The sequence below is a fragment of the Zingiber officinale genome, chromosome 1B (genome assembly GCF_018446385.1).
Source record: "Zingiber officinale cultivar Zhangliang chromosome 1B, Zo_v1.1, whole genome shotgun sequence".
Classification (NCBI taxonomy): Eukaryota; Viridiplantae; Streptophyta; class Magnoliopsida; order Zingiberales; family Zingiberaceae; genus Zingiber; species Zingiber officinale.
The window spans coordinates 138,073,747-138,098,969 of record NC_055986.1 but is presented as its reverse complement, the minus strand read 5'-3'; the positions used below and the strand labels follow the sequence as shown (position 1 = coordinate 138,098,969).

At 39.9% G+C, this 25,223-nt stretch overlaps 1 protein-coding gene across 1 annotated transcript; it reads right to left on the bottom strand.

Moving 5' to 3' along the window:
• Window positions 1-12,424: 12,424 nt before the first annotated feature.
• Window positions 12,425-13,332, bottom strand: LOC122002625 (arabinogalactan protein 16-like). Its single transcript, XM_042557897.1, has 2 exons — window positions 12,926-13,332; window positions 12,425-12,648 (listed from the first exon to the last, which is right to left on the bottom strand). Exons 1-2 carry the CDS (start codon window positions 13,041-13,043, stop codon window positions 12,542-12,544), a joined length of 225 nt encoding a protein of 74 aa, XP_042413831.1. The 5' UTR covers window positions 13,044-13,332; the 3' UTR covers window positions 12,425-12,541.
• Between the last annotated feature and the right edge of the window lie 11,891 nt (window positions 13,333-25,223).

The window sequence follows — 25,223 nt, the reverse complement described above, 5'->3', positions numbered from 1 at the left end:
TATGTTTTCAATCAGGGTATCTATAATTTTTGTGAGATGAGTTAACTTCAATTTCAGGATTTGGTTTAACCTTGTGTTAGATTCAGGTTTATCTTTGGGCTCAACAAATAGACATTCTTTAGATAAACTTCTGGGCTATGGTGAGTCACCTAAACATCATTAGAGTAGCCATAATTTCGAGGTTTTTCAACTAGTCTCATCCACTGAACTTAGTACAAAATCTTGATCTAACTAATTAGGATCCATAAATGGTAGCTTCAATTAGTTCCACTCAGTCAAATGAACTAGGTCGAAATCATATCTTCCTAGACATAATGCATAGACAGAGCTTTCCTTACATACTATCATCAAAAACTTCACCAATACCGTAGGTCAAGTTAAACTTTTGTCTCTTTTAATCTAATTCTAATTACCCTACCGGGTAAGTTGTTATTTTAGAGGTGCCAACTAATTTGAAACCTCCCCATAAATTATTGATCTTCCTTTTAAGATTTTTATATAATTAAAGTTAATTTTATTTGAGATTTAATGTTTAATTTGTAATTCAAATTTAAGTTTTAATTTTGAATTAATTAAATTGGTCAAATTGTCATTTTTTAAAGGAGTGTATTTAATATTTAAATTTTCTTTCAATCTTAATTTTATTAAGTTAAGATTATTTTTAGTATTTAAGTTTTTATTAGTTTTTAAATTCTAATTGTTTAAATTATATTTATTTAAAGGTTTATCTTTTAATATTGTATTAATTGTTGATTTTGAATTTTCTGGATTATCTTTGTTTAAGTTGTTATCCTTAATATTTAATTTTGAATTTGTTAACTTTGGTTTTGATTTTATTAAAGTGTTTGAATTTATTCTTACATTTTTTTTGTCTTTTAAGTTTATATTATTAGTTGAATTTATTAGATTAGTCTTATCTTTAAAATTTAATTTTTTATTAATTGAATTATCTTGGTTTTGGATTGAATTTTCTAGATTGATATTGTCTAGATTATTAAATAATTTATTAAGATATTTATTTATTTTATCTAAATCTACTTCGTTATTGTTTAAATTCAAATTTATTTTAATATTTGAATTAATTGTTTCTAAATTTTTACTTAATTTTAAGTTTTTTGAATTAATTAATGTGTCTGAATTGATTTGGTCAATATTTTGTTTGATCAAGTCACAGTTGATGTCAATTTGATCAAAGTCTTGATTGACTTAATCAAAATCTATATTGTCATGTAGCATACTAGGGATAATTTCATAATTATCTAGATTATCACGCAGATAATTTAAATTACTACTGATAGAGGTATTTTGATAAATTATACTGACCTTAAGCGTATCCCCTAATTCAGTAGGCTTCTCTATTGGATCTGACTCGAGTCTGGATTCGATTTTGACTTGATTCTCTAACTCTAACGGTTCCTCATCAAGCTTGGTCAGGCAGGTCCAAAACTAGGTGTATGTAAGCTAGGTATTTTATTTATGCTAATTTGTCATGCTTTGTTTGTCCATCATATGTCATGACATCATATTTATTTTTGTATTCATTTTTAGTATGAAAAACATAAAAATACCATGTCATGTCATACATACATCATGTAGCTATAACATTTTTTTTTTTGAAAATTACTTATTTTGATGTATGTCATGTAACATCATGCATTATATTAATTTCTTTGTAATTAAGGACAAAAGACATTTATCATGAATGGTAAACATCTCAACAAGTGGGATGACACCAAGTGACATCCTAGGTAGATGATCATAAGTTTCATAATGCCTAGATAGTTATGCATAATCCCTTACTTTAGGGTAAAACCAAATATACATCTCACAAAGAACCATAAGGTGACTTATATGTGTTTTAGTACATATTAGATACAAGTGAGATGTTAGGATGGTGAACAAAACTCAAGATGTTGATTTAGTGCATATTGTTGAGTTTTAGGTTCATCAAAACACATAGTTATGCGTTTTCCAATCATTGGGAAAGCTAATGTACAAGTCATATGCATTAAGCCCAAAGAACATGGTTGGATATTGGTTTTGAAAATATTTTAAAAATATTTTTGAAAACCTTGGTGAAGACTATCTTTTGACAGTATTCATCATTGAAAAGTTAGATACAAACTTGGAAGAAAATACTAAAGTTTTTACAATGTCTCAAGTTTGTGTCAATCTTTGAAAATAGGAAGTATTTTCATAAAAAAACTATTTTTCCTTAATAGAATATACCCTAAATAATGTCTACATGAGTTTTCATGATTTTTAGAGGTTTGTAGAATTTTGGGGAGTTTTTGAAGTTTGCTAAAATTGAATTTCAGAGAAATCAGAAACCCAATCGATCAACTAATCGATTGGGATGGTCTTAATCGATTAGTCGATCGATTGGGAAGCCAATTCCCGTGAACAGAGGGTCAGTGGATCGATCAGTCGATCGATTGACCCAGTTTGGATCGATCAACCGATCGATTTAGAGGGAATTTCTGCAAGCAGAAGCTTGTGGAATCGATCAATGGATCAATTGAAGTAGCTTCAATCGATTGAGTCCCAACTTCAATCGATTGGGAAGTCTGATTATAGCTGGAAAAGCCTTATTTCAGCACATTAAGCCACTTCAAGTTCCAATAATCATTTCAAATCCCTTGAAATATATTTGTATATATTTAGGGGGAGTTTTCTTGATGAAAACAGGTATGGATTGGTTAAGATAAATCAAAATGAAGTTTAGGATGGGGTTTAGTTTCAATTTCGAATTTTGGAACCTCAAAACTTCAAGTTTTGGTTTTCAAGGGTCATTAACCATTCCTAACCCTTTGGAATACACTTATATACATTTAAGAGGAGTTTTTATGTTGAAAGCAAGTATGGATTGGTTAAGGTAGACTTAGGTGAAGTTTAGAATAGGGTTTAGTTTCATTATTGAATTTTGAACCTCAAAACTTCAAGTTTTGGTTTTCCTAACTATTTAGGATCTCCAAGTCATTGTTGGTGCAATGACAGAAGTTTGACCATATTTTTAGGGGGGGTTACTCCTTAAATGCATGAAAATTCACTTTCAAGGACCTTGGAAGGGGGTTAAACCTTCGTGATTGATAATACTCAGGGTCGAGTATTGGGGAACAATGGAAGATTGGTTATCTTCATTGCTAGGATGATAAATATCAGATGAGCATTGTGGAGTAGGTTACTGCTCAAGGGGGAGTATTGGATTAATGAAGGGGATCGGACCTTCATTGGTAAAGTAAAAAATGCTCTTAGATGAGCATTGAGAAGAAGATTACTGCTCAAGGGGGAGCATTGGATTAATGAAGGGGATCAGACCTTCATTGGTAAAGTGAAAAATGCTCTTGGATGAGCATTGAGAAGAAGATTACTGCTCAAGGGGGAGCATTGAATACAATAAATGAGAGTTTCATTGGGAAGTTGATGCATGCTCTAGGATGAGCATTGTGAAGTGAAGTAGAGCTCAAGGGGGAGCTTAGGCAGCAATGAAGAATCTAAGATCTTCATTGTGGGGTTGTTAACAACATATGAGGTTGTAAACAACGTAGAGTTAACTCTTATGGAGAAGAGTTTGTTTTCAGTTTTTGATGTGTGACAAAGGGGGAGAATGGAAGGTTAAGTTAGGCCTTTATCCCAAGCAAGGGGAGCTTGCCCTCTAGGAAAGGGAGAGAATGAAGGAAACCTTCATTCAAGCCTTGTGATAAAGAAGAGGTTAAGACTATGGGATTTAGCCTTGGTATAAAGAAGAGATTAAGGCTATGGGATTTAGCCTTGTGATAAAGAAGATGTTAAGGCTATGAGATTTAGCCTTGTGATAAAGAAGAGGTTAAGGCTATGAGATTTAGCATAACTTAGAGGTATTGTCAAACATCAAAAAAGGAGAGATTATTGGGGCAATTTCCTTAGGTCAAGGTTGACCAGTTTGACTAAGCTTGAGTTGAGTCAAGCTTGAGTCAAGATTTGAGTTTTGATGTTTGACAATATAGGGAGATTGTTGGAGCAATCGTCCAGTTATGGAAATGGTCAAAGGGTTGACCAGGTTGATGAGAAGACAAGTTAAGTAGGTCAAGGTTGACAGGAGACTTGACTGAGAAAGTCCTAACTGGATATTAGACATTTGGAAAGTCCTGGTGAGGAGCCAGGCAAGTGGAAAGTCCTGGTGAGGAGCCAGGCAGTTGGAAAGTCCAAGTGTAATCTTGGCAAAGGAGAAAGTCCTGGTGAGGAGCTAGGCAATTGGAAAGTCCAAGTGTGATCTTGACAAAGGGTGTAAGTCCAAGCATGTGGTCTTGGCAAGGTAAGTCCTGGTATGACTTGGCAAGGAAGACCCGATAACTAGGATGAGGCCGAAGGAAGCTCCTGAAGACAAGACATGAAGGATGGGAGATATCTTAGGGACGCAAGGTTGATGGAGGAGGCTAGAAGACTAGTTCGAGGTTGGTCGGGTGTGGCCAAATGCTAGGCATGGAGACCCAACAGGTCAAGGTTGACCGGAAGTTGGGTTTGGGACTTTGGACTTGAGTTTGAGTCAAGTTCAGAGTGTTCAATCGATCGGACTATCGATTGAACAGGGTCCAAATCGATCGGTCGATCGATTTGGACTGTGCTGTGATTGTGGGAAGGCACAATCGATTGACCGATCGATTGAGATATGAAATCGTGAGCACAAAGGCTTTCTTAATCGATCGGGCGATAGATTGGGACATGTCAATCTATTGGTCGATCAATTGGGTAGCAGAAGCTCTCACGCGTGTTGGAACTCCAAGGTTGTTTTGGTGTGATCAACAAGTTAAGTTAAGTCCTGTGTGTTTCTAACCTTGTGTCTAAGTGTGCAGGAGCTTAGGAGCACAGGTAGTCGAGCGGAAGATGCAGCTAGCGAGAAAAACGGCAGTTCGAGGGATGAGGTGCTGCGGAAGAGTACACCGGCAGACGAGAAGGAAGCGTGCGGGGGTTTCGAGGGACGAAAGCCGAAGCGGAAGATTGCTCGGGGAGCAAGAGACGCAGCTAGTGAGAAGGATGACATGCAGTGCGTCCGAGGGACGAAAACTGCGGATGAGTATGCCGGCGGACGAGAAGGAAACACACGGCGATTCCGAGGGATGAGAAGCCGGAGGGAAGCCCACGCGAGAAGACCGGAAGTTGGGTTCGGGTGAGCCATTTTCCGGATGGCAGAGATCACCCAAGCAAGCGGATCTGGAATAGAAGACCCAGACCGAGCCGAACCGAACCGGAGCAGAGTGTTAGGACCTTCGGATAGCGGCTAGAGAGGGGGGGTGTGAATAGCCGACCTCAAATTATCGTTTCTTCCTACAATTTAGGTTAGCGCAGCGGAAATACAATGTAGAAATGAAAGTGGAGAAGATCAAACCTCAAACACGATGATGTAACGAGGTTCGGAGATGATACTCCTACTCCTCGACGTGTCCGTAAGGTGGACGAAGCCTATCAATCCGTCGGTGGATGAGACCCCGGAAAACCGGCTAATATGAACTCCTTCTGGGTGGAGAAATCTCGCCACAATCTCTTTTGCAACAGCAATAAAGGAGTACAAGATAGAGCAAGAAAATAATGGACAATATGAATGTAAAAACACCCTACCAAGTTTGCTTGTCTTCTCGTTGTTTACTGGAGTCCGTTGATGAAGCAGCAACTTCACGGATCCAACAACAGCAGCTAGAAAACCAGCCGATGGAAGCTCACACGAAGCTTCAGCAGTGGAGCTCAACAAAGCTCATATCGCAGGAGCAAGAACCGTAGTCAGCAAGCGTCGTTCTTCTTTCCTTCTTCTACTGTAGCGGTCTTATATCCTGCACCTGCGAAGAAGACAAAGAAGAATCCAGAAATCTAGCCGTTGAGTCACAACGGCTAAGCCTGGACCGATCAGGCTCCATCCTGATCGGTCCAGGAGGACCCTGATTGGTCTGTGGACCGATCAGGCCCTAGGCTGATCAGTCCCCAGACCGATCAACCAACTCTCTGTGAGAGTTGGCTTCGAAGCCTGATCGGTCTGTGGACCGATCAAGCTATAGGTGGATCGGTCCACAGACCGATCCCCCTACCTTTTTCTGCCTCTGATCGTTTCCTGATCGATGATCAGTTAACCCACAGAAACATTCTGTTTGGTTACTGATCGGTCACCAGACCGATCCAGACAATCAGAGTATCACTGGATCGGTCACTAGACCGTTCCAATGCCTTAGAGCTTCCCAGCCCTAAACCCTAAAGCCTTCCCGGTCTAGAGAACGAGCTACCGAGCCATCTCTGACCTAGTCCGGAGAACGAGCTACCGAGCCCTCTCCGACTTCCACGTTCGGTCCAGAGAACGAGCTACCGAGCCCTCTCTGACTTAGTCCGGAGAACGAGCTACCGAGCCCTCTCCGACTTCATCCGGTCCAGAGAACGAGCTCCTGAGCCCTCTCTGACCTAGTCCGGAGAACGAGCTACCGAGCCCTCTCCGACTTCCACGTCCGGTCCAGAGAACGAGCTCCCGAGCCCTCTCTGACCTAGTCCGAAGAACGAGCTACCGAGCCCTCTCCGACTTCGTCCGGTCCAGAGAACGAGCTCCCGAGCCCTCTCTGACCTAGTCCGGAGAACAAGCTACCGAGCCCTCTCCGACTTCCCATGCCAAGTTTTCATACTTGGACTTCTCCCGTGCCAAGCTCCCTGCTTGGACTTTTCCGTGCCAAGTCTCCATACTTGGACTTTTCCCGTGCCAAGCTCCCTGCTTGGACTTTTCCGTGCCAAGTCTCCATACTTGGACTTTTCCCCGTGCCAAGCTCCCTGCTTGGACTTTTCCGTGCCAAGTCTCCATACTTGGACTTTTCCCGTGCCAAGTCTCCATACTTGGACTTTACCGAAACAAGTCAACTCAAGTCGGGTCAACCAGGTCAACCTTGACCGAAGGTTGCACCCACAATCTCCCAAGTTTGTATTCTTGTCAAACATCAAGATACAACTTTTCTATTCTCGTCAAACATCAAAATACAACTCGAGTCAGGTCAACTCGAGTCGGGTCAACCATATCAACCTTGACCTAAGGTTGCACCAACACAGAGGTCCCGGACGAAAAAGTCAATCGCTGTTGACTTTTGGCTCCGGGGCGCCCAGAGCAGCCCGGGGCGCCCGGAATCCTTCCGGGCGCCCGAACCTGATTTGTTAACCAGATCGCGTCAAACGCGATCTGAACGTTGGGGGATAAAGTTTTATCCCCCAGGGCGCCCGGAACCCCTTCCAGGCGCCCCGACCAAGGCTATAAATATAACTTTGGTCCAGAAGCTTAGAATTAGTTCAGAAATTGTAAAATCACTTGTGCGCTTTCCACTGTTTAGATTAGCTTCCTTCTTTTTGTGCTTCAACGCTGTAAGAGGTTTCTCCGCCTAAAGGAGATTGATAGTGCGCTTCATCCTTTCCTTGGATTAGCAACCTCCCTGGTTGTAACCAAGTAAACAACTGTGCCTCTTTCTTTTCTGCTTTTAATTTACTGCTTTGATTATTTTACAAGTGTTAGTTTAAAAAGTCGGGAAGGGTCTTTGTTTATTTTTTTCAGGGCTATTCAACCCCCCTTCTAGCCAGCCCAACGGTCCTACAAGTGGTATCAGAGCCGAGGCGCTTCAGGAGGACTAACCACCGAACGAAGCAACGAAATGGCCGGACCAAGCATCCACTCGCCGAAATACGAAGGAGACTTCACTACCTGGAAGAATCTGATGTAGGTATTTTTTACAACAGACTTTGAATTAACTTTAACAATGGAATCTGACTTTGTAGCTCTAGAAGGTAAGGAAAAATGTCAATGGACAAAAAAGGAGCAGGCTGAATTCGTGGAGAACGGTAAAGCAGAATACCATCTGCTAAGCGTTCTTCCACCTCAAGAAGTCAACAGGATCGGGCACTACAACTCGGCAAAGGAACTTTGGGAGAAGTTCCTCGATCTGCATGAAGGGACGTCCGAAGCCAAGCTCGCCAGAAGAGATCTGCTTTGCAATCAGCTCATCAGCCTACGACTTGGGGAAGACGAGACAGTCGCGCACCTGCACTCGAGAATAAAAGAAATCATTACTAGACTTTCGAATCTCGGAGAAAAGGTAAGTAACCGAGATTCACTCAGGTACGCACTGAATTCATTTCCTAGAAATACCAAATGGGCATCATTAGTAGATTCTTTTTATATTTCTAAGGATTTATAAAAAATTTCATTAGAAGATTTCTTTTCAACATTTGAAGTGCATGAGTCAAAATGTGCAGGAATGAAGGAGCCCAAGAACAACTTCACCCTCAAAGCTTCGAGAGACGAACCAGAGTCGAAATCCTCTCTCGACGACGAGGAAATGGTAATGATGGTAAGAAGATTCAAGAAGCTTTGTAAATCCATATCTACTAACCATTGACAGGGAAAGAAGAAAAGAATGATCCGCTGCTACCACTGCGACGAAGAAGGGCACGTCAAGGACAACTGCCCCAAGCTGAAGATCAAGGACAAGGAGAAGGGTAAGAAGTCTATCCAAAAGCGAAAGGCCCTAAAGACGACATGGGACGATACGTCGTCCGAATCGGAAGTCGAAGCATTCTCCGGACTCGCACTAACGACGAGTCATCAAGATGACGACTGCGATTCAAGCTCTTCCGAGATGAGCATCGAGAGCATCGATGAAGGGGGAGCTTCGTCAGAAGAAAGCAACAGTTCAGGGGGAGACACGGACACCGAACTCGACAAGGTAAGTCAGGTACGTTCTCTTCCTCCCATAAACTTTTTAAGTTTGTTAAGTTATTAACTAAAGACTGCTGTAAATTAGAAAAAGAAATAAAAAATTTAAAAATAATTTTAGCTAAATCTTGCCCTTTAGAAGAATTAGATAAATCTAAATTGGAAAACGAAAAATTACAATTAGAAAATCAAAATTTAAAAAATCAAATAGACAACTTGAAAAACTATGCATGTTCATCTAAAACCAATTTTAGAAGATTTAATAATTTAAATTGGTACTTTAAATATCACCCGGGATAAATTAGGAACATTTCAAGAAAATATGTCCCTAAAAATTTTTTAGTTAATCCAGTAGGTTGGAACTTATATTTGGTTCCTAAATCATGCTTAAACTAAATTTTAAAATTAAAATTAGCGATTTCAGTGAGAAAATTAAACAATGAATTTCTCTATGAGGCTTTGTCTAAGGAAGTGGTTGTTGCTTCAATAACCAAGAAGGCCTAGTATCTCGCCACGACCTGGAAGCCAAAATATTGAAATAAATATTTAATTAACTTTCTGTCAAAGCATTAAAATTAGAATTGATTAATGCTTTCAAAGTTTTTCAAACATTTTTTTTTTCAAACTATATATTTTTTAAATACTTTTACATGAAATTGACTTAGAAATTTAAGTACTTAGAAAAATTTTCAAAGATCTTTTTTCAAAAATATTTTTTTAACTTAGGAAATTTTTTTTATATCTTTTCTTTTAGAAAATTTTCTTTAATACTTAGAAAAATTCTCAGAAGATATGTTTTAAGTTATTATGAAATTAAAAAAAATTGCTTAAAGTTCTTAGAAAAATTGTTTTTGCAAAACTGTAAGTTAGAATTTTTTTCTTATAATTTCACTTAGAAAATTTTACTTAATTTTTTTAGAGACTGTTTATGTGAAAATTATTACAAATATTTAAGGATCTCAAAATTTTCTAAGTCTTTAACCCTTAAATTTTTTTCTTGAAACCCCATTTTGTTTGTGATCAAAGGGGGAGAAGGATTAGTATAAGTCTAGGGAAAGGTAGACCAAAATATTAACTTGTTTTATTTTTGCACTTAAATTGCAAATTTAGTTAAGTTTATTTTATATCTTTTTTAACCCTAGCTTAACTTGGGTTGATCACACCAAAAAGGGGGAGATTGTTGGAACCCCAAGGTTATTTTGGTGTGATCAACAAGTTAAGTTAGGTCATGTGTATTTCTAACCTTGTGTCTAAGTGTGCAGGAGCTTAGGAGCACAAGTAATCGAGTGGAAGACACAGCTAGCGAGAAGGACGGCAGTCCGAGGGACGAGGTGCTGCGGAAGAGTACACTGGCGGATGAGAAGGAAGCGTGCGGTGGTTCTGAGGGACGAAAGCTGAAGCAAAAAATTGCTCGGGGAGCAAGAGACGTAGCTAGCGAGAAGGACGGCATGCGGTGCGTCCGAGGGACGAAGACTGCGGATGAATACATCGGTGGACGAGAAGGAAACACACGGCGATTCCGAGGGACGAGAAGCCGGAGGGAAGCTCGCTCGAGAAGACCGGAAGTTGGGTTCGGGTGAGCCCTTTTCCGGATGGCAGAGTTCACCTAAGCAAGTGGATAATAGAAGACTCGGACCGAGCCGAACCGAACCGGAGCAGAGGTCCTGGACGAAAAAGTCAACCGCTATTGACTTTTGGCTCCGGGGCGCCCGGAATCCTTCCGGGCGCCCGGACCTGATTTGTTGACCAGATCGCATCAAACGCGATCTGAACGTTGGGGGGATAAAGTTTTATCCTCCCAGGGCGCCCGGAACCCCTTCCAGGCGCCCCGACCAAGGCTATAAATATAGCCTTGGTCAAGAAGCTTAGAATCAGTTCAGAAATTGTAAAAACACTTGTGCGCTTTCCACTGTTTAGATTAGCTTTCTTCTTTTTGTGCTTCAACGCTGTAAGAGGCTTCTCCGCCTGAAAGAGATTGATAGTGCGCTTCATCCTTTCCTTGGATTAACAACCTCCCCGGTTGTAACTAAGTAAACAACTGTGCCTCTTTCTTTTCTATTTTTAATTTACTGCTTTGATTATTTTACAAGTGTTAGTTTGAAAAGTCGGGAAGGGTCTTTGTTTATTTTTTTCAGGTCTATTCAACCCCCCTTCTAGCGACCCAACGGTCCTACAACGCAGATGTGAGAGCACAGAAAAGTTCTGAATCGATAGGGCGATCGATTCAGGCGATCGATTCAGGAAGTCCCAATCGATCGGTCAATCGGTCGATCGATTGGGAAGTGACCGTTGCGTAGGATGCAAGTGATGGATGGCTACGATGGAGCGGTGCTGACGTGGCAATTGATTGGGGATGAATTCGATCGAATGGGAGCACTGTTTAAAGCCTGGGCAGATCGTTTTCTTCGCCAGAACTTTGCGTTCTTTCCTGCGATTCCTCTCCGATTTTCACAGCGATTTTTCTAGATCTTCACAGCCAGTTCTTGAAGGCTCTTGGGTTGCATCCCTAAGGTTCAAGAGGCTATTACAAGCAACAAGTAAGCTAGAGGAAGAGTGTATTCATTTGTATTTGTCTTTCTTCTTCTTGTGGAAGTGTTGTAGTGTGAGTTTGAACGAGGCTTCTCTGCCTCCGGCTGCGACCGAGAAGGAGTTGTTCTTAGTAGAGATAGCGTGTCGTGTGTGGATCCTTGGATTAGTCACCTTTTCTTGAGGTGAATACCAAGTAAATCATAGTCGTTAGCATTGTGAGTGTTTGTCTTCGAGTATTCCGCTGCACAACAACAAGACGAAGCAAACCGACGCAAGGGTGACGAAACGCTATTCACCCCCTCTAGCGGGCACATCGGTCCCAACAGTTTCCACTTCACATCATTCATCAGGTATACCTAGAGTAAAAGTTATTTTAGGAATTTATTTTATGGTCATGTATTGCCGTGTTGTATCCTTATATATGTGTGGTGTGTGTGATGTAATATTAGGAATTATTATGTTTTTAATTCTACTGCTCATGTTTTCTAAAACGTGTTTTAGTACACACCACATCGAACTCCCCAACAAATCCAAAGTTTCCGATTTGATTTAACTTTATCATATTATGAAACTTCACAAAAGACGTCTCCGATATATTGAAGAAATCCATCAACATCTTACTCTGATACCAAATATTGTGCAAATAGGAAGGGTTCAACACCTCTTAACCTCTAACATGGAAGAAGAGGAAGAGAGAAAAAGATTGCGTGGAGCAACAAGATAAAGATGCAAAAGAAAGAGAAAACACGACGAAGAAGAAGAAAGAGAAGGAGAATGAGAAGAGTTATCGTGGTTCGACGGTATGCCTACTCCACAAAATGACCGAAACTTTATTAGAATTCTTTTTACACAAAAGAGTCTCATCGTAATAATGACCCTACTAATATGTTCATAATGATCCCTATAAATAGTGTTCAACCCTAACATATTAAAATAGACCCGAAAAATTATAACAGAACTATGTTACAAAAAAATCTTAATAGAATTCTATTACGTAAAATTTTTTCACCGTTTTTTTCTTTTCATTCGTGACGTCCCTCGCATGACCTTCCCTCATATACGAGTCATCCGTCAATAATTTACCGTAACGTTTGAACCACAGTGAAGCTCACGATATATAGGGAAGAGAAAGCCCATAAAGCAGCGACATCAACAATATAAAAGTTGAGATCAGACAGCAAGATTGTTCCTCGATCACTCCAAATCTCATACACGAATGCACACATAGCTAGCCTAGGTACAAAAAAGACTTGACACCCAATACCCTTCACAATTCACAAGCCAATGAATGTTGTTCTCGTCGGTAGAGGCTTAGAAGAGCTTGTGCGAAGAGGAGGCATCCAAAGGGTGGATGAGGTAGGTCAGCACTAGGGCCAGCAGCATTAGCGCGTAAGCAATTCCCTGGTCGATCGATGTCCCTGCACGACACACAACAGTATGCCCATTCTATTAGCATTTGTTGAAATTCAGGTCGATCCATTCGCAGGATGGGGAAAAGAACGAATTTTACAATGCAGTGAGAAATAAATGTAATTCTACAAAAGATGGGAACTTTAGATGAGAACGTACGGATAGAAAAACACAAGAAACTGAAGGGGAAAAAATGGCTTTGAGCTTAATCTAGACATCAATGTCAAAACACCAAGCTAAGATTGACACAGAAGCAAATCGAAAGAAAGTTAAGGATCAAATCACCATCGCTCGTAGGCGAGGGGGCAGGAGCCAGCTGGGCCTGAGCGACCGGAATGGCGAGCGCCACGGCTAGAATCAAGCAGGCCGCCAGGAGGAGAGGAACTCTGGAGATCGGTGCCATCTAGAAAAAATGGATCGAGAGCGAACCGTACGTCGGAACGGAACCAAACCTTACCTTTGGATCTCTCTCGCTCCTCTCCTCCTCCCTTGTGCTAGCTCCTCTCGGATGAGAAGGCGGAGGAGGCTGGCAATGCGGCTCAAGGTGACTCAAAGCGCGGGTTTTTATAGCGATATCAGAATCAAAATCGCCGGAAGGAAGGGCGTCGTGTGAGGAACGCACGCTCCACCGTCGCTGGGCTTCTGCCTCTCCGTACTTGCTGGCGATCGAGACGCTCCCAACGGCTCGTGGATTGAAAATATGAACCGCTTCGCACTTCACAGATGGAACCGGCCATTAAATAGGCAAAATTACAATGACGATCACAAGTAAATATATTTAAATTTAAATTTTTTAATATTTGTTGTAGCAATAGAGATGTGATGTTTGTGAATAATATCTATTGACAAAACTTATAAATAAATAAAAATGATCAAATTGAATAAATAGTTTTATAATATTAAATTTACTAGTTTAAAAATATATAAAAATAAACAATCTCAGATTAAAAACTTGATTAGTTTAGTTCAATTTCATGGATATGTACGAATAAATCATATTGAACATGATAATTCTTAGGATTTGAGAAAGTCTATCTTAATTATTTAAATTAGGGATTGATTGAATCAACTAACTTAGATTTTAAATAAAAACATTAAGCTTCTGTTTTTAAACCGCCTCGATCGTGCAATCCGGCCGCACCCTCACCGCGCCGTCTCACCGCCGCACCGAAATGCCACACCGCACACCTTTCCTTCTCTCCACAAATGCGAGCCGCTGCCAGCCTCCCTCACTGCCGCGCACGCGACACCCGCTGCCATGTTCCTCAGCCTGTGATCGCCGCCGCCGGCGCTTAGCTACCGGTCGACGCCTGTCCTCCTCACCATCACGGTTTGCCTGAGAACGCTCGGTTCAGGAGATAAGGCAGCAGACGCTGCTTTTAATTTCTTTCCCCACAGAGGAGATCGCCTCCGTCGTCACTTCCAGAGCCATCGCTGCTGCCTCCAGCAGCCGCCGCATTTCCTGTCGTGAACCGCCTCAACCGCCACCTCCACGTGCCGCATACCGCCATCCGCAGGCTGCGCTGTCGGAGAAGAAAGAAGAGGAGAAGAACGAGGGTAACGGATTAATTAACATTAAGTATTCGTTTATTAGATTTGTTATTAATAGATTGATTAATTAGGTTAATAATTAGTTGATTAATTAAGTAGATGATTAATTAATAATTAATTTGATAATGATTAATTAAGGTTAATAGGTTAATTGGTGATATTGTTTGGTGTAATTCAAGATTGTAGGACTAATAAATTAGATAAAAAAAAATAGATATTGATGTAGCACTAATAAAGATTATTATTTTGAAAATTATTTTTAGAGAAAAAAATAAATTAGAATATCACACGTGCCAGTGAAATTAATATGCAAGACTAATGTGAACTAGTATGAAAGTGCACCTAAAATTAGAAATTGATCAGGTAATTAGTCACCCATAATTAAGGGAATAATACACTGTTTTGGGTTCAATCCTGCCGCAATCCGACCACAGTTAATTATGATCTCTCTCTAAATTTATCATTTTCTAGATTATAATTTGAGTTGGAGTGGACGACTAAGTTTGTTAGGAAGCTGTTGGCGGTGGATAAGTTGACAGGCAGCCTGACGATGAGCAGGGATCGGGCGACCTTCGAGCAGCCTCCAACAGCCCGCTCTAATCTAAACTATAACATGAAGGACGATGAACCCAAGGAGAGATCGTAACTAATCGCGATCGGATCCCGACCACGGCCGGATCGTGACCACGACCGGATCGATGATCTGACCATAATTATAAATGGTCCATCATTTGATTTTTTTTTTACCAAAGGATCTACCTCCTTCGTATTATATTTTTAAGGTTTTAGGGTGGTATTAGGGTCTATGTTTTTTTTAATATCAATTATCATTTTTTTAAATCATAAAATTTAAAACCATAAACCTTAAATCCTAACATGTAAAAAAAAATGGCAATTGATATTAAATCTTAGATCATAAACGGTAGACCCTAGATCCTAAAAATATAACCCAAAGCCGTTGAAGTGAGGGCAAGGGGGCAGCCCATCGAACTAACCCTGTTTTCGGAACTAGATTATATTTATCTTGTGTAACGAGTGGTTGAGGAATTATCGAAAAAATAGATCGAAGAACACAAAATTTATTTAAATAATTTGAAGTTAACTGTTTTTTACGAAAAAATCGGAGATATGTTTGCTCTATATAATACCGGAAGATTGTAGTTGCACCACTAGTTCATCAACATTGTGAGTACTTTTTAATCACTTCTCCGCCTTCATCACCGATGGCCGCCGACGCTGCCCCTGTGGAGGACATTCTGGTGGATCTTCCGTTGCATTCAATCGTCTCACGGGGACATCGTATGACGATAGGGGCACAAATCCAGCAAAGTCGCATGATTCCGACGCCGATAGAACCGCCCCGATTATCCATCTATTTTTCTCTGCGGACGATTCCTCCTCGGGTGACCCCAGTCGAGCAAGCCGGATTCATCTTTCACAGATCATTCAACGTCCTCATGAACAAGCAGGCATGGGAAAGGGAAGCACGGGAGATTTTGACGAATGTGGTGGCCGATCAAGTGGAGCCTGACAACCTAGACATTTTCACACGAGCATTCTGCTGGTACACCTCCTTCGCCATCTTACACATGATGGATCTTGTTTTGATGGAGTCATCTTCCGTCATTATCGTTCACACAAATTCTTCGGTCCTCATTGGCCTCATGAACATCAATAACGACGATGACGACGATGATTATGATGAGGAGGAGGACGACGACTATGATGAGGAGGAGGACGACGAAAACGACGATGACGACGATGATTATGATGACGACAACGATGACGACTATGATGAGGAGGAGGACGACGACTATGAGGATGACTACGAAAACGACGATGACGATGACACCTACTCCGGTCGAGTGCTCAGGCCAGCATCTGTGGTGGCAGTGGAGGGGTTGAAGATGGTCACCGCTGAGGAGTCCGACTGTTGTTTCATATGTCTAGAGGATTTCGGGATGTCGGCTCAAGTGTTGGCCATGCCTTGCAGTCATCTCTTCCACGCGACGTGTCTGAAAAAGTGGCTAGAGAAGAGCTGTTCATGCCCTCTCTGCCGCTTCTCGCTTCCTGAAGAACAATAGTAACTCGACAGTTCAACGATCCGCGACTCCTCATTGTTCATATCGCAATATTCATTCATCCATATGCTTCCTGATCTTCTTTAGACTACTAGTTAGATATATGCTCTGTTTAATTAATTAGTGTTTCATTTCCTCCAATTATATATGATTAAGGGCATATTGATGTCAGGCATTGTGTAAATATATTTTTGACTTCGTGATTAATCACTAATCAGTAATTTTTTTGCAAAATGTTTCTGTTGGATTTTACTTAATATTGTCATGCCAAACTATATTAATTTCCTGTCGCTAAGTTGGTTTCTTTACTCTTTTGGATCTGCTTTATTTCAACTCTAGTAATAGTTGAATTAAGGTGGATAATAAGTTTACAAGTAATAGATCCGATCTTTTCATCTATGAGGAATCGAGTAATTTGAAATAATGGATGGTGTCACATGAGTCATAAATAAATTTTATATTTATATAATTAATAATGTAGCTTCAAGTATTAAAGCATTATACTATTTAATTAATTTCTTGAATGTGTGTTGCATAGACATATATACATTGTTTTATCCTATAAAATATACATAAAGTGTTTAAAAATAAGAGTTCAATGAATAATTACAAACGCACATTTATTTTTTATTTGCTTATGTATTGTAACCAATGTGGCTATCGATTACATGTTGACATTATCTGGTGTTTTAAAACATGTTTTCTTATTTAACTAGCTTCTTAATAGAAAATGGAGTTAATCAACAAATTTAAATTGATGGATCTATCTCAATTAGCTCAATTACCTAATTTGATTACTAATATAATTGAGTATCTAGTTTTGATTTTTTATATATATATTTTAATTTATTGACCAACTAATGACTAGTATTTGAATAAATGTCTAAAATCTTATTATTTAATTACGAATCTGAACTATTTAATAATCATCTCTCAATTGATTTTATGAATCTTAAAATTAAGTTATGTTAATATTCTTTTTTCTTTACATATCTAAAATAATTTTAAGATTTATTAATAATTTCAACTTTTTCAAATCACCGATGCATAATCTAATTTCTACTATTTGCATCACTTTTTCTCGCCGCTTCAATCCTCATTGGTTCTTCATTGTTCTCTCCTCCCATCTCTCTCTCTTCAATTTTTGTTACAGTTTTCTCCTTCTTATCCTTTTTGTATTACAACGTATTAATTCATCTGTTTTAACTCTTCTGCATATCGATATAGACACATCAATCCATCTGTATCTCATCGATTCTTTGGAAAAAATCACAGTCGTATCTATCCATCTCTGTATCTTATCCGTTATCTCCTTGGTTCTTCGAGTGACATAAGACATTCTCACTACATAACTTGAAGTATGATTAATAACATAATTTCTACTTTATTTTTGGATTAAGATTTTTATAGAATAAATCACACTAGCATTGAATAATATTGTTTAATTATTTGATAATAAATATTTATTTATATAATTTACACGTATTCATACATTACGTGTGCGTGATGGCTAATATATATTAATTATCTCGCCTTAATTTAGTCCATGATATTATTTTAGTTTCATTTTTAGATAAATTAGAACAAATTCCATCTTGATTTGACCCAATTAGGAATGACTTAATGTAGTCTGAATGTCTGATATATTGAAGAACAAAAAATTAAAACAATTAAGAAATGTGTTGGTGCGAGAAGTATTCGATGATCGAATCTAACTTTTGATAATGATAAAGGGTTCAAAGTTAAGGTTATTTGTTATCTAACGTGTTTGAATGAGTTTGCAGGAAAGTCCTAAGTGTACTTAGGCAAAAGTCCTAGCTGCGGTTAGGCAGATGAAAAACCCTAAAGGGTGGTATCCCTAGGTCCTAGAAGGTGGTAACCCTAGGTGGAAAGTCTTGGCGGGTCAAGGGCTTCGGACAAAAGTCCTAGTGTTGGAGACTTTAGGTGGAAAGTCCTGGTGTTGCGAATCCGGTGGAAGACTGGGCGGGTCATGGAGCTGGCGTCTAGCAGAAAGTCCTGGAACCTCGGGCGCTGAGCAAAAGTCCAATCGGTCTGGAGGACCGGTCTGACAACTGGTAAACTCTCCTGAGTGGAGTAGGTGAGGACATGTTCCCTGGTGAGGGAACAATAGCCATCGGTTCGAACTAGGGTTTCTAGATAGGAAATTTGAAATCAGAACCTGACAGTCTGAAGACTGTCAAATATTTTATTTATCATGTATATATTGTGCTAACTTTATTTTACAGGGCATGGTTAGTTTTCTGCACTAATATATTTTGCAGAAAGTGAATCGGACATGATTACCTCGAATGAACAGTACCCGAGGCGCCCTCCATGGAGCTTGGGGGTGCCTCGGGCACCCTCGTCGACAGCTCCACAGCAAAGGCGCGAGGGCGCCTCCATGGAGCTTGGAGGCGTCCTGGACGCAGGTGGAGGGCGCCCTCCATGCGGTTGGAGTCACCCTAGGCGGATAAGCGGCGACAAGTTCGAAGCTCATCCACGCTGTAGTTTCGGCGGGATTGAGGGTGCCCTCCATGGTGTTGGAGGCGCCCTCCAAGGGCTACTTAAGCCCAGTTCGAGCAGCAGCAAGGGAACAAGGAGAACTCGCAACCATTCTTCCATGTACTGCTCAAAGGACGATCCGATAAAGCTGTAATAAGACACTGACGACCCGAAGCTTTAAAATTCTGTGTTTTTCGTTGTCGGTATAATTTCATTACTACTTTACTTGTATTTCAAATTTTAAATTTCTGAGCTTATAGTGATTGCCCAAAGTAAATGCTTAACGAGCGTGTGCCTTAGAGTAGAAGTGGCCACAGGCTCCGAACCAAGTAAAACCAACGTGTCATTTCTTTTATTACTTCTATTCCGCTGCGTATTACTCGATTGCTTTAAATGAACGAAATAGCCACGAGGGCTATTCACCCCCCTATAGCGCTTTCGATCTTACAATTGGTATCAGAGTGAGGTCGCTTTGAATTGGTGAAACCATCATTCAAGCATTTTTTTTTCGTGGTAATTTTCAATTTTTTCGAAGTCTATCGGAATAGATAAAATTGCCGCCTTCCAATCTATTTTTATCACAATCAAATTTTTTCTCGAAGTTGGTGCAACACCACTCGAGTTCGCATTTTAATTTCTTGAATCACGCATTACTAAATCCAAGACCAAGTCTTGAAAAAAAACTTCTTGTCTTTTTGTGTGCGAGGTTTTCTAAAAAATGACCCATCAAGAAGGTTATAGTACAGCCTGACCGTCGCTCTTCTCCGGCGAAGATTTCAGCTACTGGAAGGGTTGAATGGAGTTTTACCTTCAAATCCAGTTTGAGATGTGGGTGATCATCAAAACCCGCATCACACTCCCACTCGACGGCACAAGAAAACCAGTTTCATGCGAGAACTGGGACGCAAGTATAATAAAGAAGGTCGAAGTCAACGTCAAAGAAATATGCACTCTTTAATGTCGACTGACAAAGGAGTGTTGGGACCTTGACGCCCACTAGAGGGGGGTGAATAGCGTCTCACCCAAATCGATCGCTTCCAATAATGTTAGTGCACAACGGAAATACAAAAACAAATACTAACAAGAGAAAGCAAACCTAACACGTTGATTTAACGTGGTTCGGAGATAAAGCTCCTACTCCACGGCTGTCCGTAAGGTGGACGATCCCGATCCGTTGGTGGATGACTCCCAGGAAAACCTCCGGCTAGCTCAAGCTCCTTGTCGGTGGAGAAACCTCGCCACAAACACTTGAATACAAGCACACTGATCACACGAAGGCTTGGGAGACTCTAATAGGCTTTAACCAAGTCTATTTTGTCAACCATGGCCAAGCACCTCGAGCTCTATTAAATAGAGCTCGAGAGGAAAACACTAAGCTGTTTTCCCGCTACCAGTCGACTGGTGTATACACCAGTCGACTGGTCCTTTAAGTGAAGACCCTTACCCAACGGTCGACTACCAGTCGACTGCTATAGTGTACCAGTCGACTGCTACAGTGTATCAATCGACTGCTACAGTGTATCAGTCGACTGCCACAGTAACCCGTTGACTGCTACAATGTCGCTACATTACTGCTACAGTGAAACCTAAAACCATAAGATTTCGTCCCGAGTACAATCACTCAGGACTCGTCCTCGCCCGACCAACCTAGACCTAGCCTTCTAGCCTCCTCCATCAGCCTCGCATCCCTCGGATGTCTCCCCATCCTTCATGTCTTGCCTTCTGGAGCTTCCTTCGACCTTGTCCTTATTGTCGGGTCTTCCTTTGCCAAGAGGCTCCTCACCTCCGGGACTTCATCCATTGCCAAGTCACACTTGGACTTACGTTGCCAAGACTACATACTTGGACTTACACCGCTAAGACTCATCCTTGGACTTTTCTCCTCTGCCAAGATTACACTTGGACTTTCCTTATTGTACCTGTATCCTGCACACTCACAATGCATATCAAATACAACAATAAACCTAACTTAAACCTTTGCCCAAACATCAAAACCTAGGGCACTTAGATTGCTCCAACAATCTCCCCTTTTTTGATATTTGGCAACTTGTTTAAGTTAGGAAACATAAATGCAATACATATGCAAATAAATATGCAAATCAACTCATGCATAAATAATGTAACCTAAATCCCTAGGCTCCCCCTTCACCTAAGCTCTCCCTTGAGCTAGGATTTCCCGCAAAGGTAAACTTCTCCCCCTTTGCCTAAACAATCGCTCCCCCTTCACCTAAGCTCCCCCTCGAGCTAGGATTTCTTGCAAAGGTGTATAGGTATCCCACTTAAACCTAAACTTCTCCCCTTTTGCCATACATCAAAAAGAGCTCCAACAATATCCCAATTGTTAAAACATGTCATCCAAATTGACTCTAAACTCATGTATTTATCTCCCATGGATCTCATACATTTAAACTAGTTGACACGGTCAAGAACAGTGTTGAAAGACACTTTTAGGCTGGTATCAGTCGACTGCACTATGTACCAGTCGACTGCCCCCTTCGATTTCCACTCACAGAACCTTCTGTGTTCGAAATACACTGTTACCAGTCGACTGGTATCGGAACCAGTCGACTGCCCTCATCAAAATGAGCTTACAAAGACATTCTGTGCTCAAAAACATTGTTACCAGTCGACTGACACCATATTTCTGTAAAAATTAACCTTTTCTGACCAACTTCAGAAATGCACCAAAAATTCTACAGACCTCCAAAAAATCTCAAATTTCGTGGAGAGGTCTATTTTATCCATGTATACTTGGGAAAAATATATATATAAAATATATTTATCACAGATCCCAAGATTGACATAAAATTCAAAACTAGCTAAATAGTTCAATTGAACATTGACCTAAAGTCCTAGTTTTGGCTTCCTCTTGATGTATTTGCCCATACTAAACCACAATACTTCCCTAGCATGGGTTTATATGGCATTTATACATCAAAAACTAATTTTTTATGCAATATGACCCCCAATGTCATATTTTCATGCATGATATCATCCCAATTGTGTCAACCCACTAGGTTAGAGACTTAAGTCCGTTTCCTAACCACTTGACACATTTGATAATCCATCTACCATGGGTCCCAAAGGCTCTTCCTCACCTTAGGAATCTTAACCTTAGTCACCTCCCTTGGTGACTCATCCACTATGGCTAGGCCACTTCGGTGCACCTCGGGTGACACTTGGCCTACAAAACTCACCTTCTTAACCTTAGACACATTGTCTTTGGTTAATTTCTTCTTGTCCTTAACCTTGGACACCTCATCTTTGCCATAATTATATGTCACCCTTGCATATTTCTTATGACAGACCTTGGATGATTTTCCGTTGTCCTTTGTCACTCCTCCCTTGTCATTTTCATGTGTCACCCTAGCACTTGACCTCCTCTTGACATGAGAGGGACCTAATTTGACATTTTTGGGGTTTTTACCACCCAAATACATGTCAAGTCCTTTAGGTCCAATAATGAATCTCTCTAGAACTTTCTCCATTTCTTCAAGCCTTACCTTTAAGGCTTGATTTTCTAATTCTAGGGTTCTAACCCTAGAGTCAACATGTCCATTTTGAACATCCCTAGACCTACCCACCTTCCTAGGCATATGTCTCCCTTTCTTGGGATTAATGCTTAGGTTTTCACCCACTTTCCTTCCCTTAGGCAAAGTGGTTTGGGTCCTTTTAGGTCTATCATTTGAAAATGACTTCCTAGGGTTATCACCTACATTAACCCTATTCCTATCATTATATCTAAAACCATAAATATGTATGGGCAAATAATTCATATTATTTTTAACATGCATGAAGGAATTTGAATTTGAACTTGAATTCAAGTTAGGGTTTACCTTACCCTTTACATTTGGAGCTCCCCCTTGACATGAGCCTCCATTCTTCCTCCACTTCTTCTCCCACTTCTTCAAGTGCACCAATTTCTTGAGCTCTCCTCTCCTTGGGCACTTAGTGTGGTAGTGACCCCACTCACCACATGTAAAGCACCTAATGTGTTTCTTCTCCTTTTTCTTCCTACAACTCACATTAGTTTCTAAATTAACTTTAGTGAGTTTAGGGTTTACCTCTTTTACCTTCTTGAGCGAAGGACACCTACTCTTGTAGTGCCCCATCTTACCACACTCAAAACATTTGATGTGGTCCTTTGTTCTCTTCTTGGTAGTTGAGGTGGAGGGTTGAGCTTCCAAGATCTCCTCTTCCTTGGATTGCTCTTCTTCCTCTTCACTTGAAGATGTGGACGATTCCACTTCTTCCTCCCTTGAAGATATGGATGATACCTCCTCATCTTCCTTCTCCTCCTCGGACGTTGAACTCGTGTCAACATTGTTGGTTGCTACTCGGAAAACCTAATGATTCCACTGTACAAAAATTTTATACAAAGGTCTGAACCTTTTCCTAGCTACCATGTGTTCTTTTAAATTAAACTTGGATCGCCTGCGGAACTTAACACGTTTGATCCAAAGTTTAATTTATTTGTTCTTTTAGGTTTAGACTTGGATCTCCTGCGGAACTTAACACGTTCGATCCAAATCACCTAGGTTATTAATTCCATTAAATATTAATTTCCAAAATTGGCTTCCAGGACTGCATGGCGAGGCACATGGCCTTCTTGGATATGGGAACAACCACCACCGCCTAGACAAAGCCTTTTAAGGAAAGCTAATATTTAATTTCCTTAAATAACTTTAGGTCAACCAAAAAGAACAATCAAATCACAAGGAAAAGAAAAATAAAAGAACACAACATCGAAAACTAATTCGAAATACTAGAATCGCATGCCTCTTGTATTTGGTATTTTTACAAAGAAATAAAACTAGTATGATGCGGAAATTAAATATTAGTATACCTTTTCTTTTGCAAACAAAAACCTCTAGGTCTTCTACCGTATTCCTCTTCTAATCCCGGACGTTGTGTGGGCAACGATCTTCCGAGACGAGAACCACCAAGGCACCTTCTTCTTCATTCCTTCAAGTTTCGGCCAAGCATATCTTCTAAAGGATGAAGAACTTTTTTTTCACCAACCAAGCTCCAAGGGATGCAAGCTTTCTCTCCTTCTTCCTCAAGCTAGATCCGGCCACCTCCTCCAAGCTCCAAGAGATAAAGGATTTCGGCCACACAAGTGGAAGAGAGAAAAGGAGAAGGGCCGACCACACCAAGGAAGAAAAGAGGGAGAAAATAAAATAGAGTCGTTAGTCATGAAGCCTCCTCTACCCTCTCTTTTATAATCCTTGGTCTTGACAAATAAGGAAAATTTAATAAAAACTTTCTTAATTCTTTTGCCATTGAAAAGGAAAATTTAATTAATTAAAAATAATTTTCTTCTCATCAATTATAATGGTCGTCCATATTAAAGCTACAAACAAGAAGAGTTTTAATTAATTAAAACTTCCTAAGTTGTCTCCAGAAATTTAAAAAATTTCTCCAATAATTTTCATCCCTTCATGATTGGTTAATAAAAAGGAAATTTTATAAATTAAAATATTTCTTTTTAACATGTGGATAAAAAGAAAGTTATCTCTAAAAAATTAAAATCTCTTTTAATCTACAAATAAGGAAAGATATCAAATCTTTTCTTAATCTTTCGTAGAAACTTATAAAAGAGAATATTTAATTTTTTTTTTAAACTCTCTTTTAAATCATGAATATGGTTAAAAAAGGAAAGTTTTCTTAAAATTTAAAATTCACCTTTTCAAAAAATAAGGAAAGATTTCAAATTTTAAACTCTCTTTTAAACATGTGGATGATTTACAAATAAGGAAAGTTTTTACCAAAAAATTAAAATCATCCTTTTAATCTATAAATAAGGAAAGAGATTAATCTTTTCTCTTAATCTTTTGTAGAAAGCTATAAAAGGAAATTTTTAATTTTTTAAACTCTCTTTTAAAAACATGATATCCACATAAGAAATAATTTTAAAAAATCCTTTTTAATATTCTAGTGGTCGGCCACCTAAGCTTGGGACCCAAGCTTTGGCCGGCCACCAACTTGGCTCATCCACTTGGTCTTGGCCGGCCCTAGCTTGGGTTCCAAGCTAGCTTGGCCGGCCCCATTGGATGGGTAAGAAGGTGGGTATGTGGTGGGTATAAATCTCTATATACAAGAGGCTACGATAGGGACCGAGAGGAGGAATTGGTTTTGGTCTCCCGATGAAATTAAGCTTCCCGTGTTCGCCCCGAACACACAACTTAATTTCATCAATAATAATTCATTCCACTAAAGAACTATTATTGAACTACCACACCAATCCCAAATTACATTTTGGGCTCCTTCTTATTATGAGTGTACGTCTCCCTGTGTTTAAGATGTCGAATGTCCACTAATTAAATGAGTTACTGACAACTCACTTAATTAATATCTTAGTCCAAGAGTAGTACCACTCAACCTTATCGTCATGTCGGACTAAGTCCACCTGCAGGGTTTAACATGACAATCTTTATGAGCTCCTCTTG